General features: G+C 49.9%; 1 protein-coding gene across 3 annotated transcripts in view; it reads left to right on the top strand.

The window, feature by feature from the left end:
• Positions 1-18085, top strand: part of BICD2 (BICD cargo adaptor 2) — a 66655-nt gene extending 48570 nt beyond the window's left edge. The window contains exons 3-8 of one of the 3 annotated variants that reach the window (XM_019940465.3): positions 6242-6394; positions 6733-7167; positions 7806-8813; positions 9059-9210; positions 10538-10748; positions 12627-18085. In XM_019940465.3, the coding sequence (XP_019796024.1) occupies positions 6242-6394; positions 6733-7167; positions 7806-8813; positions 9059-9210; positions 10538-10748; positions 12627-12632 (1965 nt within the window). In that variant the 3' untranslated portion in view covers positions 12633-18085. Of the gene's footprint in view, positions 1-4293; positions 4450-6241; positions 6395-6732; positions 7168-7805; positions 8814-9058; positions 9211-10537 lie in introns of those variants that run through there. The other 2 variants (XM_004328388.4, XR_012332438.1) reach the window with 2 other exon arrangements.
• The last annotated feature ends 2725 nt before the right edge of the window (positions 18086-20810 follow it).

Here is a 20810-nt window from a genome sequence, read left to right as displayed (position 1 = left end):
ATCAGCTCGGCCACTGACAGGGGCCTGGCCATGAGAGGCCTGGGCCGGTGGAGAGGGGAGGGCAGGCATCTAGTGCCCTCTGAGAGAGGTGGGAGGGTGGACCACCATTCGCAAGATGGGGTGGGACAGCATCAGGGGAGCAGCAGAAGTCTACGTGAGCTGCAGTCCTGGCTGTGGCCTTGAGGGGGGGTCCCTGGTTGTTAGAGCCCACAAGTTCTCATTAGGAAGGGCAAGAGGCCTTGTTCTGGGCTGTGGGAAGACCCACTCTCTGGCCTCTATTCTCCTGGTTTGGGGCGGGGAGGGGGGAGCAGTGACAAGTGACCAGAACAGCAGATGGTTCTGAGCGGTGGGCAGCTCTGAGGTCGACACCTCAGATGTGAGGATGTATGACAGTCAAGGTCCCACAGGGCTGGGAGGGGACACTGGCAAGGTTTGGGGCAGAGCCCAGGATCCGGCAACAGTGGGGAGTAGTCACCCACCCTGGTTTGGGATCAGAGATCACCAAGGCTTGTGGGCCTGGGAGGAACTTGGCTGGATCCAGGGGGAGTGCATGATCTCATTTCCTCCCACAGGAGCATTCTAGTCAGGGTGGGGAGAAGGGGCCATTGGAGCTGTAGATTTGACCACCCAAGTTAGAGACTAGACTCTTTGCTGGCTAAGCACCCTTTTCCAGAAGAGCCAGTAGAGGTGCTCTGCCCAGCCCAGACTCATTCTGCTCCTTCCCCCTTCTAGAGGGGGCAGTCAGGAGCGTGGCGGGGGACTTGCTGACTACTGGCTTTGGTGTCAGGAAATGAGCTCAGCCAGTCCCACACACTGCTATTAAAGAACAGGTCTGGTTGGGCCAGGATTCCTGCTGTTTCTGTTAGTGCTTCAGGAGGAAGCCTTCCACTCCCCACCCCCATACACCCTCAGTTCATCTTTCTCCTGAGGCCCCACCTGTGCCCCTGATCACTGTAGGAGCTCTGTAGGATCACTGTGGAGCCATGCCAGGTTCTTGGTTGGAGTGGAGGCTCTCCATCACTGCCTACTCAGACTAGAGCCCTGGTCAGTGTCCCCATGATTGCTGGCTCTGTCTGAACTCCGCGCCCATCCCACTCAAGTTACTCTTCTGCTGGTCCTGGCCCTGCTGCTTCTGCCTGAGCTGCTCTGCTGAGCTCCTCCATGGCCGTCCCCCATCCTACAGGAGGCTTGCGCCAAGGCTCGGGCCTGGCTGAGGAGGCTGGATCATGAGGACACAACACCAAGCACTGTCCCTGATAAGCACCAACCTGTACCTGTCTTGGTGTGACCCAGCCGAGGAGGCTTTGCACAGTCACCATAGGAGATGCCCCTTCCACAGAAGGTCATTTCCCTCCCTGTGCCTGGTCCTGCTTCCGTCCATGTTCAGTGACTGATGGGCCAGCTGTGCTGTGCCCTCTGACCCCCACCCCCATCCCCATCCTTCCACCCTGCGATAACTGGCTTAGGGGTTCAATCCCCCATGCCCAACTCTCCAAGAGGAACTTGTGGCCTCCATCATGTGACACGTGTAGCAAACATGCTCAGCATGTGAGACAGTTCCAGCTACCCCATAACTTGTCCTCTCAGTGACGCTGTGGGCATCCACTTACTTCCCCCATCTCACAAATTGGGAAGCCAAGGTGCAGAAGGTTTGGCTACATGCCTAAAGTCAGTGGGTCCTGACCTCTGCACTGTGAATGGACGGGCCCTGTCGACTTCTGTCCTGGGACATGGCCTTGGGCCCCATTTTGCAGATGGAGAAGCAGAGACCCAAGGAGCTGGGCACAGCCACAGCTGGCTGGAGGCAGAGTCAGGTCCTTGGCACATGCCAAGGCCTTCCACGGATTTGCCTTGGGAATGGAGGAGTGAGGGCTTCCTGGCGAAGCAGGACTGTGAGTTGTGGAGGGGTCAGCAGCATCTGCCCAGTGGGACCCCCCACTAGGAAAAATCTTTCTGTCCCATTGGACCCTGGCCTTGCTTTCCTGGTGGACTCTGCACATGTCAGGCCCTGCACAGGCCCAGGAGTAAGTGACAAAGATGTCCCAGCAGAAGTTATGTCGGCTGTCATCTCCCCTGTCCTGGCTAGGAGCCAGGAAAAGGCTTATTTCCTGCTGTGGTGGCATCTGGGCCACCAGGAGCTGCTGGAAGAAAGCAAGGTGTTTGGCCACAAAGTGAGGTGGTGGGTATTGGGTGAGGGGCAGCAGCCCCGTGCTCCAGCGTGGAGTGGACAGGCTTGGACAGAAGGACACCTGGCTCCAGAGCCAGGGCATGGAGTTGTCACATGGGCAGACAACCCAGAGGTTGCTAATCATCCAGATTCCTCGCTTACTAATTCTGCCTTCCACCCAGCCCTGGTATACAGCTCAGTCTGGTTTTCTACCGCCTTACAGCAAGGACCGCCTTTCCACTGTTTCTTGTTCCCTCCTAAGGCCTTACTGGGAGCACTTCTAACTACCATTCGTACCTCTTCTAGTGTTATTTTGTGATGGTATATGCATTCCCTAAGGCAGCTGAAGATTTCTCTGTGACTCTTCTCTGAACCTCACCAGAGTCACCTGAAACAATTACATTTCTCCCAATAGTCTCAAGGCAGTCTGGCCTTTTCCTGTCCTCCTCAAAGCTCTTCCAGCTTCTGGCCATCCCCACCTCCACAGCCACTTCCACATATTCAGGTATTTGTTACAGCAATGTCTTTTTCCTGGTATTAAACCTATATTTGTATATTTGTTCTTTCGGGCCACCATAATAGATTGCCACAAACTACTGGCTTAAAAACCACAGAATTTTATTCTCTAAGATTTTCTGTGTCTGAAATGAAGGTGCTGGCAGGACCGTGTTCCAGGTGGAGCCTCTCCAGCTTTTGGGTGCCGGCAACCCTCAGTGCTCCTTGTCTTGTGTTCACGTTGCTCCGGTCTCTGCCTCTGTCTTCACCTTCTCCCTGTGCAGGCTCCACAGCTCTGACGGGGCTGGGGCATCCCTCCCACCTCCACCCTGGCCTTACATGGGGCCACAGGCCTTTCCTGGGGCTTGGGCTATGGCCTCATGGCTAAACATCTTGTCCTTTCCTCTGAGGGAAAATACTGACCAGCTTTGGAGCGCTCCTGTGCAGGGCGGTGCTCCCTCCCTGTGCCTTAGTTCCAGCTGTGCCGTGATGGGGCTTCTGCAACATGGGGTACTGGCTGCTCTGCATTCCAGACTCCCAGACCTGACTTCAGTACAACACCCCTCCTCACTTACTCAGGGCCTCACTCAGCAGCAGCTGACACCAGTTGGCCATGTGTGTGCTGTGCGTGGGCGACTATACACGTGCCTCAGTGAACAAGACAGAGCCTAGAGCAGCACCTAGCACAGTTGGTACTCAGTAGTGAAGGAGTGGGTGATGCCCCTCGGGGCAGTCAAGCACCAAGTGCAGTGCCAGTATGGAGACAGCGCCAGTGAAAGGTTTTCTGAGCCACACAGAGGCCACATGTTGTTCAGGTCCATTTCTGTGAAAGGCAAATCCACAGACTGAAAGAAGATTGGTGGTTGCTAATTGGTGTGTGGTTTCTTTTTAGGGTGATGAAAATGTTCCAGAACAGGTAATGGTGCACAGCTCTGAATAAGCTATAACCACTGAATTGTACACTTTCAGTGGGTGAACTTCATGGTATATGAATCATATCTCAATAAAAAAAAACAAAGACGATTCCTGTGCAGGAAGACTGTGTAAGGGTTCAGCTCAGCAGAGGTTTCTGGTGCAGCCTGGGCACATAGGTTCCGGGGTGCAGAGGGCTTCGGCCTAGGCAATCAGGCTGGCCCGTGGTCTTATCTCTTTCTGTGTTCTTTCTGTCCACCTCAGGACCACTTGTTTTATTGAGGGGAGTTGTTAAATTTTAAATAAAGCCCATTTACATTGTTCGTGACCAACAGCTGCCCCTGCCCGCTGCCCCTGTCTCACCATCTTACCTCCTGTGTCCTCCCATACTGAGAGTGGGCAGGTGGTCTCAGCAGGTGCATCAGGCCAGAGTGGGCTGAACCACACCAGGTGGGGAGCAACCAGCTTGCCTTACACAAGGTGGATGCAGCAGGCATGGTTCTTGTATAGCAACCATTGTGTTAGTGAGGACTCTCCAGAGAAGCAGACCAATAGGGGTGTGTGTGTATAGAGAGAGAGATTTATTGTAAGGAATTGGCTCCCTCAGTTGTGGGAGCTGGCAGATCCAAAATCTGCGGGTTGTGCCAGCTGGCTGGAGGCCCAGGGAAGAACTGATGTTGCAGCTTGAGTCTGAAGGCTGTCTTTTTTTTTTCCTCAAGGCCTTCAACTGACTGGATAAGGCCCACCCACACTATGGCACGTGATCTGCTTTACTCAGTGGGTCTACTAATTTAAATGTTAATCTCATCTAAAAGATACCTGAATGGCGACATCTAGACCGGTGTTTGACCAAATATCTGGATGCCAGGACCTAGGCAAGTTGACGCTAAGATTAACCATAACAGTCAGTTGGGTGGTTAACAAGGGAAATGGCCAGAGTCGAGGTGTATGCAGAACTTTGTTAGGAAGCAAGTAAGTATATGTTTCTTCCCATTGCCACTCACACTGTTATTTTGTTTATTTTTGCCTAATAGGAGTTTTGGTTTCCGGGGGCCTTGCATTTCTCCAGTCAGTAACTTGGTGTGTTTTTTCTGGTGTTGGCTCTTGGGTACCTCCTTGGGTCACTTATTGAGAAGACTGCATCAGTCCATTTACTGGAGATTTTGGTAGTGAGCGTTTGTCACGAGTGCTTGACACATATAATGACTCACTCCCCTCTCTGTTGCTTTCTTGAACTTTTTTTCTTATTGGTCCTATTTCATTTTACCAATCCAACATTGCCGTTCCGTGTGTACCTATATGGAATCTTAGTGTATGCACGGATGTGATCACAGGAAACCTCAGCACCAGCAGAGAGGCCAGTGTGCTGGGTGAGGAGGACAGAGTGAGCTATGGGGCCCAGTGGGTGATGGCGCTTCTAGCCGAGGGTCCAGGTGGGGCGGTGTTGGCCTGGGGGTGGTGGTGTTAGGTCTTTGCAGGCATGTGGGGGAAGCTGCTTGGATTGTTGGGAACAGGGATGTGGGGAGAGATGGAGAGTTTGTCTAGGGGATGATTCTGCCCCCATGGCACACTGGCCATGTCTGGAGGCAGTTTCAGTGGTCACAACAGGGGTGCGGGCTGCATCCAGTAGGCAGGGCTCAGGTCGCTGCTAAGCATCCTGCAGTGTATAAGATGGCCCCAGAATGTGGGCCAAGGGACCCAGGTCCTGGCACACGGCGCATAGTAGCAGCCGGTTGAGAATTCCCACCAGTCTTGAGTGCACAGTTAATGACAGGTCTGCACTGGCCTCTCTCCGTGCATGATATCTGAATCCTCAAGGCACCTCGGAGGCAGGAACTCCTTTTTTAACAACTTTATTGAGATAATTCATAGCCCTTACAACTCACCCACTTAAAGTGTACAGTCAGTGGATTTTAGTATAGTTACAGATTTATGCACCATCCCAAATCAATTCTAGAATATTACATCATTCCAAGAAGAAACCCCGTTAGCAGTCACTCTCCATCCCATCTTCTCCTTGCCCCCCAGCGACCACCCATCTGCTTTCTATCTCTGTGGATTTGCCTATTCTGGACATTTCATGTAAGTGGAATCTTACAATACAATACATGACCACTAACACCTCTTCTTCTACTCATGTTGTTTTCAAGATTTATTTGTGTTACAGCATGTTATCTCATCAGTTGGGGGACATTTGAGTTGTTTCCACCTTTGCTATTGTGAATAGTGTCTGAACATTTGTGCACAAGATTTTGATGGACGTGTGTTTTCCTTTCTCTCGAGTGCATGCCGAGGAGGGGCATTGATGGGTCAGATGTTAACTCTGTGCTGAACTGTTCGAGTAGCTGCAGACTGTTTCCACAGCACTGCACCATTGTACATGCTACCAGCAGCATGTGACCGAGGAACTACTCTGAACCCCATTTTACAGATGAAGAAACCAAGGGTCAGAGCAGGCTGAGATCCTGCATTGTTCACTGCAATACCTCACAGCCCAGGGCCCCAGCTTCTCGCCAGGTGGCCACATCGGGCAACAGAGCAGGCCTGGGATTCCAAGTCCCAGCTGTATGACCACTATGGTGGGCCTGGCTGCACTGAGCTCCTCCTGCCCAAGGGGTGGTGAGACCAGCTAGGGCAGGCTGCTCACACCTGCCTTCCTCCTGGCAGATCAACCAAAATGTAGAGATTCAGCGTGGCCGCCTGCGGGATGACATCAAGGAGTACAAGTTCCGGGAGGCCCGCCTGCTGCAGGACTACTCGGAGTTGGAGGAGGAGAACATCAGTCTGCAAAAGCAGGTGTCTGTGCTCAGGCAGAACCAGGCAAGTATCTGGGCTGGGCAGGTGGGACAGGTAGGTTGGCTCTGGGCCACGGCCCTGGCCTAACCCTCACTTTCACTTGGCAACACTTTAAGTCACCTGACAAATTGGCAGTGTGGATGTGTTCTGATTTCCGTGGCATCTCTGGTGATGAGCAAGTCTCATGCTTCTGCACTGTTCATACCACGTGCACGTGTGTCCCAGGTGTGGGCTGACCATTTCCTGTGTGCACCTCATGCCTGTAACTCTCTAAGCATCCGTGTCTTCCCAGCTGTGTAGTCAGCACAATGGTGCTTCTTCCCCATTCCTCAGGCATAGAAGAGTGTTGACCTCTTTCACAGGTGGAGTTTGAGGGTCTCAAGCATGAGATCAAGCGTCTGGAGGAGGAGACCGAATATCTCAACAGCCAGCTGGAGGACGCCATTCGGCTCAAGGAGATCTCGGAGCGGCAGCTGGAGGAGGCGCTGGAGACGCTGAAGACAGAGCGGGAGCAGAAGAACAGTCTGCGCAAGGAGCTGTCGCACTACATGAGCATCAATGACTCCCTCTACACCAGCCACCTGCACGTCTCCCTGGATGGCCTTAAGCTCGGTGATGACGCCGAAGCCCTGGCCAATGGCTTTGAGCACGGTGGCCTGGCCAAGCTGCCGCTGGACAACAAGACCTCCACGCCCACCAAGGACGGCCTTGCTCCACCTTCCCCCAGCCTCGTTTCTGACCTCCTCAGTGAGCTCAACATCTCTGAGATCCAGAAGCTTAAGCAGCAGCTAATGCAGGTGAGCGGGTGGGTAGCCCCACCCCACCCAGGTCTTGTCACAGCCCCGGGCCTTGGGCCCACGTGCACCATTCCCACCTCCACTCCTGTCCCCCATGGTGTTGGTCAGACCTGCTCGTCACCAGGACAGCGCTTTCCTGACACTTTGTCAATGCTATGCACCTTCTTTTACTTACGTTTCTTTTACATAGGTAATTCTGTATTGTTAACCTAAGTGGAATTGCAGCATTATAGGTGGAAGGTGCCCAGAGAATTAGGTTTCTGGTTACAAGTTTGGGCACCACCAGAGGTTTTCTTATGTCGCTCTGAGGTCCCTGTGTGTAGTTTCCCATGCTGTGTCCTGTAGACACGTCACGTCAGGGTTTCCTGCCCCGACGGAACAGAATCCCAGGGTCTGCACCACAGCCCCTTGGTTCACTGCATGTCTCTGAGGAGGGACTCACCAAGCCCCGCAAGCATCTGGGCACGGGGAAGAGCCATCATGGCCCCACACATGACACCTCCACCCGAATTTATCACAGAGAGGCTAGCAGGGTGATGGTCATGGCATGGATGGGGTCACTCCTGGGACTGTCCAGGGGTCTTCTGAGCGCAAGTACTCCTGTGGGCTGTTGACGGGCCTTTTCTGTGCCTTCGCAGATGGAGCGGGAGAAGGTGGGCCTGCTGGCAACGCTGCAGGACACACAGAAGCAGCTGGAGCAGGCCCGAGGGGCCCTGTCGGAGCAGCACGAGGAGGTGAGCCGCCTCACAGAGAACCTGAGTGCTCTGCGGCGCCTGCAGGCCAGCAAGGAGCGGCGGACAGCCCTGGACAGTGAGAAGGAGCGAGACAGCCATGAGGATGGTGACTACTATGAGGTGGACATCAATGGGCCTGAGATCCTGGCCTGCAAGTACCGTGTGGCCCTGGCAGAGGCTGGTGAGCTTCGGGAGCAGCTGAAGGCGCTGCGCAGTGCACACGAGGCCAGCGAGGCCCAGCACACCGAGGAGAAGGGCCAGCATGAGGCCGAAAGCCAGGCGCTCACTGAGAAGGTCTCCCTGTTGGAGAAGGCCAGCCGCCAGGACCGCGAGCTCCTGTCCCGGCTGCAGATGGAGCTGAAGAAGGTGAGCGACGTCGCAGGCGAGACACAAGGCAGCCTGAGCGTGGCCCAGGACGAGCTGGTGACCTTCAGTGAGGAGCTGGCCAACCTCTACCACCACGTGTGCATGTGCAACAACGAGACGCCCACCCGTGTGGTGCTGGACTACTACCGAGAGGGCCCGGCTGGCGCCGGCAGCTGCAGCCCTGAGACCCGTGGGCGTCGCTCACCTGTCCTGCCCAAGGGGCCGCCTGCCTCAGAGGGTAGGGCCAGGGACAGCAGCCCCTCACCTGGCTCCTCACTGCCCTCGCCCCTGAGTGACCCACGCCGGGAGCCCATGAACATCTACAACCTGATCGCCATCATCCGTGACCAGATCAGGCACCTGCAGGCAGCTGTGGACCGCACCACAGAGCTGTCGCGGCAGCGCCTGGCCTCACAGGAGCTGGGCCCAGCTGCGGACAAGGACCGGGAGGCACTCATGGAGGAGATCCTGAAGCTGAAGTCGCTGCTCAGCACCAAGCGGGAGCAGATCACCACGCTGCGCACGGTGCTCAAGGCCAACAAGCAGGTGTGCACGGCGCTCGGGTCCATCAGGGGCGGGCACGTGGGCGGGGGGTTTCTCACCCTCCCTGGCCTCCTGTCCGTGCTGTTCCTGCTACTGAAGGAAAGATGTGAGAAAACCTCACCTCAGTGCTGCGGGGAGGGGCTGAGGCCTTTGAGAGGGCTGGCTGGGGCCTTGGTCTGTGGCACTGAGGCAGCAGATCTCTCCTGGAGCCCCTCACCTGCCCGTCTTTTGCATCTCTGACCCCCTAGACAGCAGAGGTGGCCCTCGCCAACCTAAAGAGCAAGTACGAGAACGAGAAGGCCATGGTGACCGAGACCATGATGAAGCTGCGCAACGAGCTCAAGGCCCTCAAGGAGGACGCGGCCACCTTCTCCTCACTGCGTGCCATGTTCGCCACCAGGTAACGCTCACTGCTCCTTTCGCTGCTCAGCAGCCCAGGGGCCCAGTTTTGTCTCCACTTTACGCCTAAGATGAGAAAGTTGGAAGCAGAAAGCTGAAAGAGTGGGTCCTTATGGCCAGGCTGGAGGCATGAGCTTCGAAGGAGAAACAGGCAAGTGGGCAAGCCAGTGATAACAAATGAGTTTGCCCCCAGAACTTGGTGGGAAGTTCATGTATTTAGAAGGAAGGTTTCCCTCCCAGCAGGGGCGGGGTCCCAGTGCTGCCCCTCTGACCCTACCAGTTACGAGTTTGTGGGGGTGGCAGGCGGCGTCTTTCTTTAGGCCAGTCCTGTGGTCAGGAAGCCGGGCAGGTGCAGAGCTGGAGGCTGCTTTTGGGGCCTGCTTCTGGGTGTTTCCCTATTCAGAGAGGCATGGTGCCATCTGCTGGCCAGTGTCAGTCAGGGTTGGGAGGCTGAGGCTCTGGGTTAAACAGCGTTGAAACTGAGCTCAGGGCCTACTTTGCCTTGTGCCAGGGTGCTGGGCACTCCCTGCATTTCAGCGATGTGGGAGGAGGGGGCAAAGACAAAGAAAGAAGCTTCCAGGCCTCTCTGGAAGCTTTCTTTCCTCCTGGGCAAAGTGCTTGGGAAAGATCTCAGTTAGTCCTCAGCACATAGTATGTTGACCCTTGCTTCCTCAACTTGTTTTATTTAAAAGCCTGACTTGTCAGATGGTGCCAAGATTGCAAACCTCGGGGCAAGGGTTAAAACTTGCTGATGGTCCTTGGCCTTGGTGGATGGGGGTGTAGGGTGGGTGTGCCCACCATCCCCTTCACCCAGGCCGCACTCCCTCCCTCAGGGACAGGCCCAGGATGGGCATTTCTCTCCCAGCTCCTTACCTAGGTGGGGAGCATGTGCCACAGCTCAGCAGATACTAAAATAGGGCTGTTTATGACATCCACATGTGCTTTTCCCAGGCTCTGGTTAGCCATTTGTTCTAGACTTACTAAGCACCTACTGTGTGCCTGGGCTATTCCGGGAGCAAGCCAATTCCTGCCCTCGGGTTTATCCCCACATCCTGAGAGCCAAGTGATATCACACCTCCAGCCCGCTGCCCCTGAGCCACCTGGAGGCCTTGAAGGGCAGCCACCACCTCCTTTAGTGAAAACTGGCTTCAGAGAGCCCCTCCCAGAGAAAGCCAAACCTCAGAGGGGCACATCCTCTTCGTTTCTAGCCCAGTGAGCAGATGGGGTCTGCTCACCTTCTGGAGCCCTCAGTGCGGGAGCCATGATCACACACGCCGCTGGCTCTCCCAGGTCCTTCAGCCACGCTCTTGCCTCTTGCGTCCCTGCAGGTGTGACGAGTACATCACACAGTTGGATGAGATGCAGCGGCAGCTGGCAGCTGCTGAGGACGAGAAGAAGACACTCAACTCGCTGCTGCGCATGGCCATCCAGCAGAAGCTGGCGCTGACCCAGCGGCTGGAGCTGCTTGAGCTGGACCATGAGCAGACCCGGCGAAGCCGCGCCAAGGCCACCCCCAAGGCCAAGCCTGGTACCCCGAGCGTAAGTCACACCTGCGCCTGCGCTAGTGACAGGGCTGAGGGTGCTGGGCTTGCTGCCCAGGTGCTCTGTGGCGAGAAATATAACGTTTACTGCGATTAGGGCCGCAAGGGTACACGCTGCAGCTAACCTGCCGCATATCACCTGTCCGCTTCACCTCAACTAACCTGGCAGCAGCGGGACCATGGTGCTAGGCTGGTCTTAACTGTGACTAATGCACAGAGGGAAGAAGTTAGCAGAGGCAGCCTGCTTCTCCACCTGGACACTGCAAGCTTTGTGTCTGTTTCTCACCCCTCGGGACCACCCTTCACAGCAGCTGCTCTCTTGGAGGGGTGGTCAAGGTGGGGTTGGAGCCATCTGTCCTCACAAAAATGTGGCTTCCCAGGGCCCGCGTGCCATTGGCTCTCACTGGGAGGGGCAGAACTTGCATTGAAACTTGCATGTTCCCTGCATGTGTCTAATGCAGTTGTACTGCCCCGGCACCCAGAAACCAGTGTTAGAGGTTCCAGCCTGAATCCCAGGTGCGGCCTCGGAGGACACTCTGTGCTTGGTACAGATTACGGAGACAATTATTTTGTAGTTTGCGCGGCATCTCGTTACAGTTTATATTTGGGACAGAATTACAGAATTCCTTCCCCTAAACCCAGAGGAAGAGCAGCCCTGTGTCCCATGTCCTCCAGCCCAGGCGTACACGTGCTCAAGAGGCCCAGGCATACCTAACCACACCCCAGACCAGAGCTCAGCAGCCTCAGCTTCTCTTTCTGAGATTTGTACGCTTGTCCGGCGGCCTGCAAGGTGACAAATCGGCAGGCCAAAGGCTTGGGTTTTTTCTAATGAGAAAAACTTCCCAAGTGCCTGGCCAGACCTCTGTCCTCACAGGAAGCCCATCCTTTTGTACTTAGAGTGTCCCCAGCTTCCAGTTGGATTTTTTCACTCTCTGCCCATTATCAGGCCTTCCTCTCAGGGGGCTTCAGACTACAAGAAACAGGGCTGTGGAAACCCCCAACCTGAGCTTGAGTTACCAGCGGGCCAGGCTGAAATGAGGGACTGGGTTCCACACCTATTAACTGAAGCCCAGCCTGGTGTAGGAAGGGAACCTTGAATGGACCCAGGGCTAGTTTCAGTATTCACAGTAGGAGGAATATGGTTCTTGATCATCAGTGCAATTCCAGAGGTGGTGACAGGCAGGAAAGGCAGCCATAGTACTCCCCCATGCTCAGAAGCTGCACCCACACCAAGAGCTTTGGCAGCCGAACTTCTCTCAGTGTTTCTCTCCATGTCATCCTTGGGCCCACCAGTCATGAAGGTGCAGTCTTCCTGAATAGCTCTTTGCCTCCTCTCTCTGGGGCCCAGAGGGGGAATTTTCATTGTCCCTGCACACTGGTATCTGCCCTCATTCCACTCTTTCCCTTAATTCCCAAGCATGTCTCAATTCCCACCAGATGCCAGGTGCTACCCAGACCAACTTGGATTTGGCAAACTGCGGAGTGAAGATACACAGAATGGACCATACCTGTCCCTTCTGTGTGCCTATACCCAGCTCCAGGCTGTTTTGCAGATGGGATGTCAGATCTTGGATTCCCCTCCCACTTGAGAAGATGTCAGGCCATCTCCCCTCTGCAAGCAGGACTTCCAGGGGCGTGGCTGCCTGCTGGTGCCGCATACTGCTTCTGCCTCCTTGCCAAGCCTGGCACACAGCTTCTCTCCATACTTGTAAAGTAAAGGGTCTTCATGAGGTACTCGGGGCCAGCGGCGCCCCCTAACATATGCAGGTCTTCTCTGCTGCCAACTAACACACCCATGCCCTCACAGCTCGGTGAGAGCTTTAGTTGTCTGACGGGTGACCGGTTCTAACGTTGTCTTGTTTTCTCCCATTTTCAGCTGTAGAGTAGCTGCTGGGAGGACTCGGCCGCCGGCCCTGTCACACTGCAGCCCCCTCCCCTCCTCTCCCATGGGCCCACGCAGAGGAAGGAAGGGCAGCCTAAAAGTCCACTTAGAAACGTTTTTGGATATGCTACTGCAATTCTTTTCAAAATAGCATTCCCCAAGTTTTTAATGGCAGAGGAAATAAAAGCTTTAATGTTGAGAATGCCGGCAGCTGCTGCTTGGAAAGGCCTTTGTACAGGCGCTGAAGAACCTGCTTGGACAGCGACCACCAGGCTTGCTTAGGAACCCTCTAGAAACACTCACCACTGGGGTCTCCCTATTACAGATACTCCTTTTTTACCCAATCCACCTGTGCACTTTTGATATTTTGATATTATATTTGCTTCCTTCATCCCTGGCGTAGAGATGGTCTCAGATGCCGTAGTCTGTCTCGTGGTCCTGTAGCTCCCAACGGTGTGTTGATCTGTTATCAGCACATGGCACAGGTGTGTCCTCCTAGCGTGTAGCTCTAGACTGTTTAGGTGAAGGCTTCAACTTGGTAAGGAGCCCGGCTAAATGTATCCATGCTGTGGTTCAGCAGCCTTTTAATTATACGGCATTGTGGTTCGTGTTTGAAATTACAGATTTTAAATGCCATTGTTCATTAAGAAATCCAGGGTATTCGGATTCTGGGGTTTTTCATATTGTATTATTATTATTCTTAGGAATAGTTCAATGTAACAAGAAGAAAACTTGACCTTTGCTCTGGTTAAACAGTAAAAGGCACTTGAAAACAAAAAGATAAATTATTGAATGAGTAGTATTACCTACAAATTCCAGAATTTTCTGGGTTTTAGGACATTGTGAAGCATGACTGATTAACAGAATTTTATACAACTGTACCAGTGAAATTCCAAATTGGAATTGTTTTGTTACTCCGGTTGTTGTGCCAAATTGTGGTACACTTAGAAAATTCTACAGTCGTCGATTTTTAGGGTGTTATATTTCAACGCCTTTTTGTTAGTAATCATTGCCAGTAGTGCCTTCATCAGTTTAGGGAGGTGTTCCAGCGTAGTTTATTCTCTAAAATGGACAGTGAAGAGCTAGTTGGGAATGTTGAAGGCCAGTGTGGACCAATCAGTGTGAACAGGTGCACACCTTCTAACCTGACCCTGGGCATCTTCATTGAGGGAAAGAAAACAGCAATTGTGCAAAATTCTGTTAGTCAGTGATTCTTTACTGTGCAGATCCTTGCAAATTCAGGGGCTGAGAAAACGAAAGTGAACACAAACCTTGAGTGTGCTTTGGGAACCAAATGGACTTTATGGGACAAGCTAAGCAAGCTATGTGAACAACACGCCACGTTTGTGAAGAGTGGGGCGGGTGGCAGGGGAGCCGGCACCGTCGGCCTCGTGCATTGGGGTGAGGGCTAGCCATAGTATTCTTTGCAAATGTGAGAGAGAGACATTATATATTCTCTTGCTTGGTGTAACTAATCACTGTTAATTTCAGGAAACAGAAGTCACTAAAGCTCCTTAGCAAACCAGATCTATGTCCTGTCCTGATTTGCTGAGTGAGGTTGTGCAAGTGGTCAAATTGGTACTCAAGGAGGAGGAAGAAAAAGTGTCCTCTCTCCTCCAAAATACAGGACAAATTATAATAATATAAGTAGCAAGAATAGAAGAATTCTGTTTCCTGGAATAAGCATTTTTATTCCTAGTTGTAGGGACCCCTATTTTTACCTTCTCTTACAGTGTTGATTCATAAGAAATAATGTTACATTTACAAAAACTTCATCTGTACGGGGTATTTATTTGCAATGATGTCTGTGTACTGTATTTTTTCTGTGCATTACCTTAGTGTCAGAATGTCTTTATTTTAAGATCATATGCATGTTCTCCTGCCAAGGAACCTTTACACAGACCCAAACAAACAAAAATGCCTTCAGATTCTGAGAAAATGAGGCACTGCATGGAAAAGGAATAGGAAGGAGAAATCAGTCACAACTTGGGACACAGACATATGGTGCAAATGTCTGTAAAGCCAGTGCACATAGGAACAGTGGGCCTGGGTAAAGGGTCACGTTGGTAGGACCAGTAAATAAAGAATAATAAAAAGACAAAGCACAAAACTTGTTCTCTGTGGCTGCTCCGACCCCCTGCTCCAGATGACTGTGGGTCCAGCAATGCACTATAATTCCAGCACCTAAAACAAGAAAACCAGCCTGTCGTTAACCCTGGTGGTGGAAACTGGAAGCAACCTGAAGCCCATCTCAGGAGGCGTGGGGGGAAGGGGAGACAAGGGGTGCCTCCCGTGACGGGCGTCAGGTGTCATGAGCACCCAGCAGCGTGGCAGTGAGAGCACATTGCCTTTGCATTGTACTGACTAGGAAGCAAAGAGATTTGCATGACGAGGGATCCTTTGCCCTCCAAACTCTTGCTCGTTGTGCCCAGGAATGAATAGGTGCAGGCAACAAGAGTTACTTGTTTGTCAACACAAAACCATGTTCACCTGCAGGAATGTGTTCAAGGCACGCTGAGCCCGTCCCAGTGATTGCTTGTGAGTGTGAGCATAGGGTACAAATCATGTCTGAGGGAATAGGAAGTCTTAGGGACAGTTTGCCACCTCTCCTTCTGATGGTCTCAGTCAGGCCTGAGTGATTTCACCCAAATCTCAGGGCTTCCCTTGGGGAGGCTGTCTGAGGTCAGGATCCTGCTACCCTGGCATCTCCTCTCCACCCGGAGTCTCCCTTGGCTTCATGGTCACTGAGAGGCCCCCTCCTTCTGACAATCCCCACCCATCCCACTTTAGTAGCATGGACCCATGTTCAGTTTGAACCTTTCTTTCCAAAGAGAATTGTTTTTGTAACTCAGGAGCTAGAAGGAGTCTTCTTTCCCTACTGTCCTGTCATCCCAGCAGTTCCCTGGAAGAGGTTGGGAAGAGAGCCTGCGACAGATCTGGAGGAGACCCCCAGGAGGAGGGGGCATTGGCAGTGAGCTGAGCAGGGCAGGCTCTTTTTCAGGTGGGGATACCACCCGGTCCTCGGCCCAGTCCTGCTTTTTGGGGTGTTTGATTTGCACAAGCGCATATGCTGAGGCCTTCCCTACCCCTCAGTGTGCTTCAGGTCCTTGAACATGTGCTTCTTCAGGAGTGGCAGGCTCCTGAGTGGGTGGGGTCCTGGGGAGCCTGTGGGAGGGGGCAGTTGGAGCTGAAAGGCTTTCCACTTGGTCTTCCTTTCCGAGAGGGAATGTCCCCATTCCTGCCACCTCCTCCATCTCCCTGCAGTGATTTTCACCCCCACACACCCAAGCAGGTTACCAGAGCTGGAAACAACAGCGCCAGCTTGGAGACACTGCCTCCTGCCTTTGGGAGCCTCCTGGAAAAACAGATGCCTTCAGTCTGACATCAGACTGGTGTGGAATTTTGGCAGGGATCAGATGCCATCAGGTTCGCCTCTGTGCTCATCTTTCATGTGTGCCCAAACAGAGCTGGAAGAGCGATGTGTTATCATTTTGTCAGATTTCTTGTGGGAAAGCACACTGGCTCTTGTGAGTTCACCTCAGTCATCCATGAACTTGCCTTGGTAAGCCTAGGTCCCTGGAGCGGAGGCTCCCTCCTCCCCGCCACCCCCCCACCCACACACACACAGCTCCTCCTCCTAAGCAAATGGCAGTGCCACAGTACCTTACCCACAGAAAAGGCCTCCCTGCCTGGATAGTATGAGCACACCCCCTCGTGGGCCTCCATGAGAACAATAGGAATCAGTGGTCACACCCACACACACCAGGATCCATTTTCATCTCTTAAGGAATCAAGATTTGTTTTATTTACCCTAAAGTGTTTGTGAAGTATAGCACACATACATAGGAGTGCAAGCAAGTGTCCAGTGGCTGTATATTTGCAAAATGGACACACTCTGCAGCCACCATCCAGATGAGAAAGCAAATGAAGACAGGCAGTCCCCCAAAGCCCTCGTGCTTTCTGCACCCACTCCCTTTCAGGGATAACTCCCTGAGTCTGTCAGTTCAGGCCACTTGTGCCATTTTCTGTACTTTATATAAATGGAAGCATACAGTAGAGACCCAGACCTATAATAGATTTGCTTACCAAACTACATTTGATTTCTCACACCATCATCGAACTATGGTTGTCTCACTTTTGATTCAAAGACATAAATCGATTGTAAAATGACGGGAAAAGTTATTCCATGCAAACAGTATCCAAAAGAGAACAGGAGTGATTCTACTAATATTAGACAGAATAGACTAATTAAGACAAAAATTGTTACAAGAGACCAAGAGGAGCATTATATAATGATAAAAAAGTCAATTCACCAATAAGATATAACAATTATAAACATATGCAACAGACAACCGAGCCCCCAAATACAGTGATAATACAAATTACAGAATACAAAAGAATAGACAAATAGATCGATGGAACAGATTAAAGAATGGTACTGGAACACCTGGACATCCACATGCAAAAAGTTAATCTAGACTCAGACCATAAACGCTTCACAAAAATTAACTAAAATGGGGCTTCCCTGGTGGCGCAGTGGTTGAGAGTCCACCTGCCGATGCAGGGGACGCGGGTTCATGCCCCGGTCTGGGAAGATCCCACATGCCGCGGAGCGGCTGGGCCCGTGAGCCATGGCCGCTGAGCCTGCGCGTCCGGAGCCTGTGCTCCGCAACGGGAGAGGCCACAGCAGTGAGAGGCCCGCGTACCAAAAAAAAAAAAAAAAAATTAACTAAAATGGATTGAAGACTTATACATAAAACTCAAAATTGTAAAACTTCTAGAAGATAACATAGGAGAAAATCTAGATGACCTTGGGTTTGGCTTTTTAGATACAACACCAAAGGCATGATCCATGAAAGAAATAATTGATAAGCTAGGCTTCATTGCAATTAAAAACTTCTCCTCTGCAAAAGACATTGTCAAGAGAATGAGAAGACGGCTGTCTTCTGGAAAGAAGCTATTTGCAAAAAACATAAACGTTTCATTTTGGATAAAATAAAAGGGAATACTCTTACACTGTTGATGAGAATGTAAATTGGTGCAGCCACTATAGAAAACAGTTTGGAGGTTCCTTAAAAAACTAAATATAGAGTTACCATATGATCCAGCAATCCCACTCCTGGGCTTATATCTGGAAAAGACAAAACTCTTAATTTGAAAAGATACATGCATCCCAGTGTTCATAGCAGGACTACAGCAGCCAAGACATGGAAGCAGCCTAAGTGTTCATCAACAGATGAATGGATAAAGAAGATGTGGTGTATATATATATGCAATGGACTATTACTCACTGTAAAAAAGAATGAAATAATGCCATTTGCAGCAACATGGATGGACCTAGAGATTATCATACTAAGTAAAGTAAGTCAGATAAAGACAAGTATGATATCACTTATATGTGGAATCTAAAAATTAGTATAAATAAGCTTATTTACAAAACAGAAACAGACAGACAGAAAACAAGCTTATGGTTACAAAAGGGATAGGGGAGTGTGTGTGTGTGTGTATTCTAATCACTTTGCTGTAAACCTGAAACTAACATGGTATTGTAGGTCAGCTATACTTCAATAAAAATAAATTCAAAAAAATTTCAGAATACCTTAATACTGTAATGGTAGTGTGTAAATCACTTAACTCTAGTATAAAAGCTAAAAGACAAAATTTAGCCACAATAATTTGTTAATGGTACACAATATAAAAATATGTAAATTGTGATATCAAAAACATAAAATGGGGGTGTAAAGCAGTACAGTTTTTATGTGTGATCAAAGTTAAATTGTCAATTAAAAATAACTGTTTTATGTAAGCCTCATGGAAACCACAAAGCAAAAACCTATAGTAGAAACACAAAAGATAAAGAGAAAGGAATCAAAGCACAACATTACAGACATTGTCAAATCACAAATGAAAATAGGAAGAAAGGAACACAGGAATTACAAAGCAGTCAGAAAACATTTAGCAACATGGAAATAGTAAGTCCTTACCTATTAACAATTACTAAGTGTAAATGGATTAAGTTTTTTAATCAAAAGATACAGAGAGGCTGACTGGGTTAAAATTGAAAGAAAAAAAAAAAAAAGACCCAACACCCTACAAGATCCTGCCTGTAATCAGTCCAGCTTTAATGACAGTTGTAGACTGAAGGCAAAGGTATGGAAAAAGATATTCTACGCAAATGGAAACCAAAAGAGAGCAGGGGTAGATATACTTCTGGCAGACAATATAGACTTTAAGTAAAAAAATGTGACAAGAGACAAGGTCATAAATAATGAAATAATGATAAAGGGGTCGGTCATTAAGAAGATATAACAATTGTAAATAGGTATGCACCCAACATTGCAGCATCTGAATATATAAAGCAAATATTAACATGTGAAGGTAGAAATAGATAGCAATGCAATAATAATAGACTTTAATATCCCACTTTCAAGCATCCAGACAGGAAATCAGTAAGGAAACATTGGACTTGAACTGCATTTTAGATCAAATGGACCTAACAGATATATACGAAACATTCCATCCAACAACAGAAGATATACGTTGTTCTTAAACACACATGGAACATTCTATCATACATTAGGTTACAAAACATAAGATCTTAACAAATTTAGGAAAACTGAAATCATAACAAGTATCATTTCTGACCCTAATGGCATGAAACTGGAAATGATTGACAGGAAATTTCACACACACAAAAAGGGAAGTTAACACACACCTGTACAACCAGTGGATCAAAGAAGAAATCAGAAGGAACATCAAAAAGTGTCTTGAAACAAATGGGAAAAAAACATACCAAACTTATGGGATGCAGAAAAAGCAGTTCTGAGTAGGAAGTTTGTAGTGATAAGTGTGTACATTAAATAAACAACCTAGGACTTCCCTGGTGGTCTAGTGGGTCAGACTTTGTGCTCCCAATGCAGGGGGCCCGGGTTGGATCCCTGGTCGGGGAACTAGATCCTGCATGCATGCTGTAACTAAGAAGTCTACATGCTGCAACTAAAACCCAGTGCAGCCTAAATAAATAAATAATTTTTTTTGCTGTACACGGGCCTCTCACTGTTGTGGCCTCTCCCGTTGCGGAGCACAGGCTCCGGATGTGCAGGCTCAGCGGACATGGCTCACGGGCCCAGCCGCTCCACGGCATGTGGGATCTTCCCGCACCAGGGCATGAACCTGTGTTCCCTAGCATCGGCAGGCGGGCTCTCAACCACTGTGCCACCAGGGAAGCCCCAATAAATAAATATTTTAAAAAAATAACCTAACCTTACATGTCAAGGAACTAGAAAAAGAAAAAGCCCAGCATTAACAGGAGGAAGGAAGTAGCAATTATAAGAGTAAAAATAAATGAAATGGAGATTAGAAAACAATAGAAAAGGTGAACAAAACAAGAGCTGTTTTTTGAAAAAAATAAAATTGACAAACCTTTAGCAAACTTACTTTAAAAAGAAGATGCAAACAAAGTCAGGAATGAAAAAGGAGGCATTACAACTGATACTACAGAAATACAAGAATCATAAAATACTACTATGAACAATTATATGCCAACAAATTGGATAGCCTAGAAGACAGATATAAATTTCTAGAAACACAACCTACCAAGACTGAATTGTGAAGAAATATAAAATCTGAACAAACCAGTAACAAGGAGATTGAATCATAATGAAAAACACCCCAACAAAGAAAAGTTCTGTACCTAAGGTTTCACTGGTGAATTCTACCAAACCTGTCAAGAATTAATACCAATCTGTCTCAAGCTCTTTCAAAAAATTGAAGAGAAGGGAACACTCCCTAATTCATTCTATAAAGCCAGCATTACACTGATACCAAAGCCCAACAGGGACGCTATAAAAGAAAATTACAAGCCAATACCTCTGATGAACATAGATGCAAAAATCCTCAACAAAGTCCTAGCAAACCAGATTCAACAGCACATTAAAAGTTCATCAAGTTGAATTGGGATTTATCCCTGGGATGCAAGAACAGTTCAACTTACATAATAAATGTAATATACAACATTAACAGAATGAAGGAAAACACATGATCATCTCAACTGAGGCAGAAAAAGGGACTTCCCTGGCAGTTCAGTGGTTAAGACTCTGCGCTTCCACTGCAGGGGACGTGGGTTCAGTCCCTGGTTAGGGAACTAAGATCCCACATGCTGCACAGCATGGCCAAAAA

This window comes from Tursiops truncatus, chromosome 6, assembly GCF_011762595.2.
Source record: "Tursiops truncatus isolate mTurTru1 chromosome 6, mTurTru1.mat.Y, whole genome shotgun sequence".
Taxonomy (NCBI): domain Eukaryota; kingdom Metazoa; phylum Chordata; class Mammalia; order Artiodactyla; family Delphinidae; genus Tursiops; species Tursiops truncatus.
Note: the sequence above shows the minus strand (reverse complement) of the source record. Positions and strands in the feature narration are given on the sequence as shown.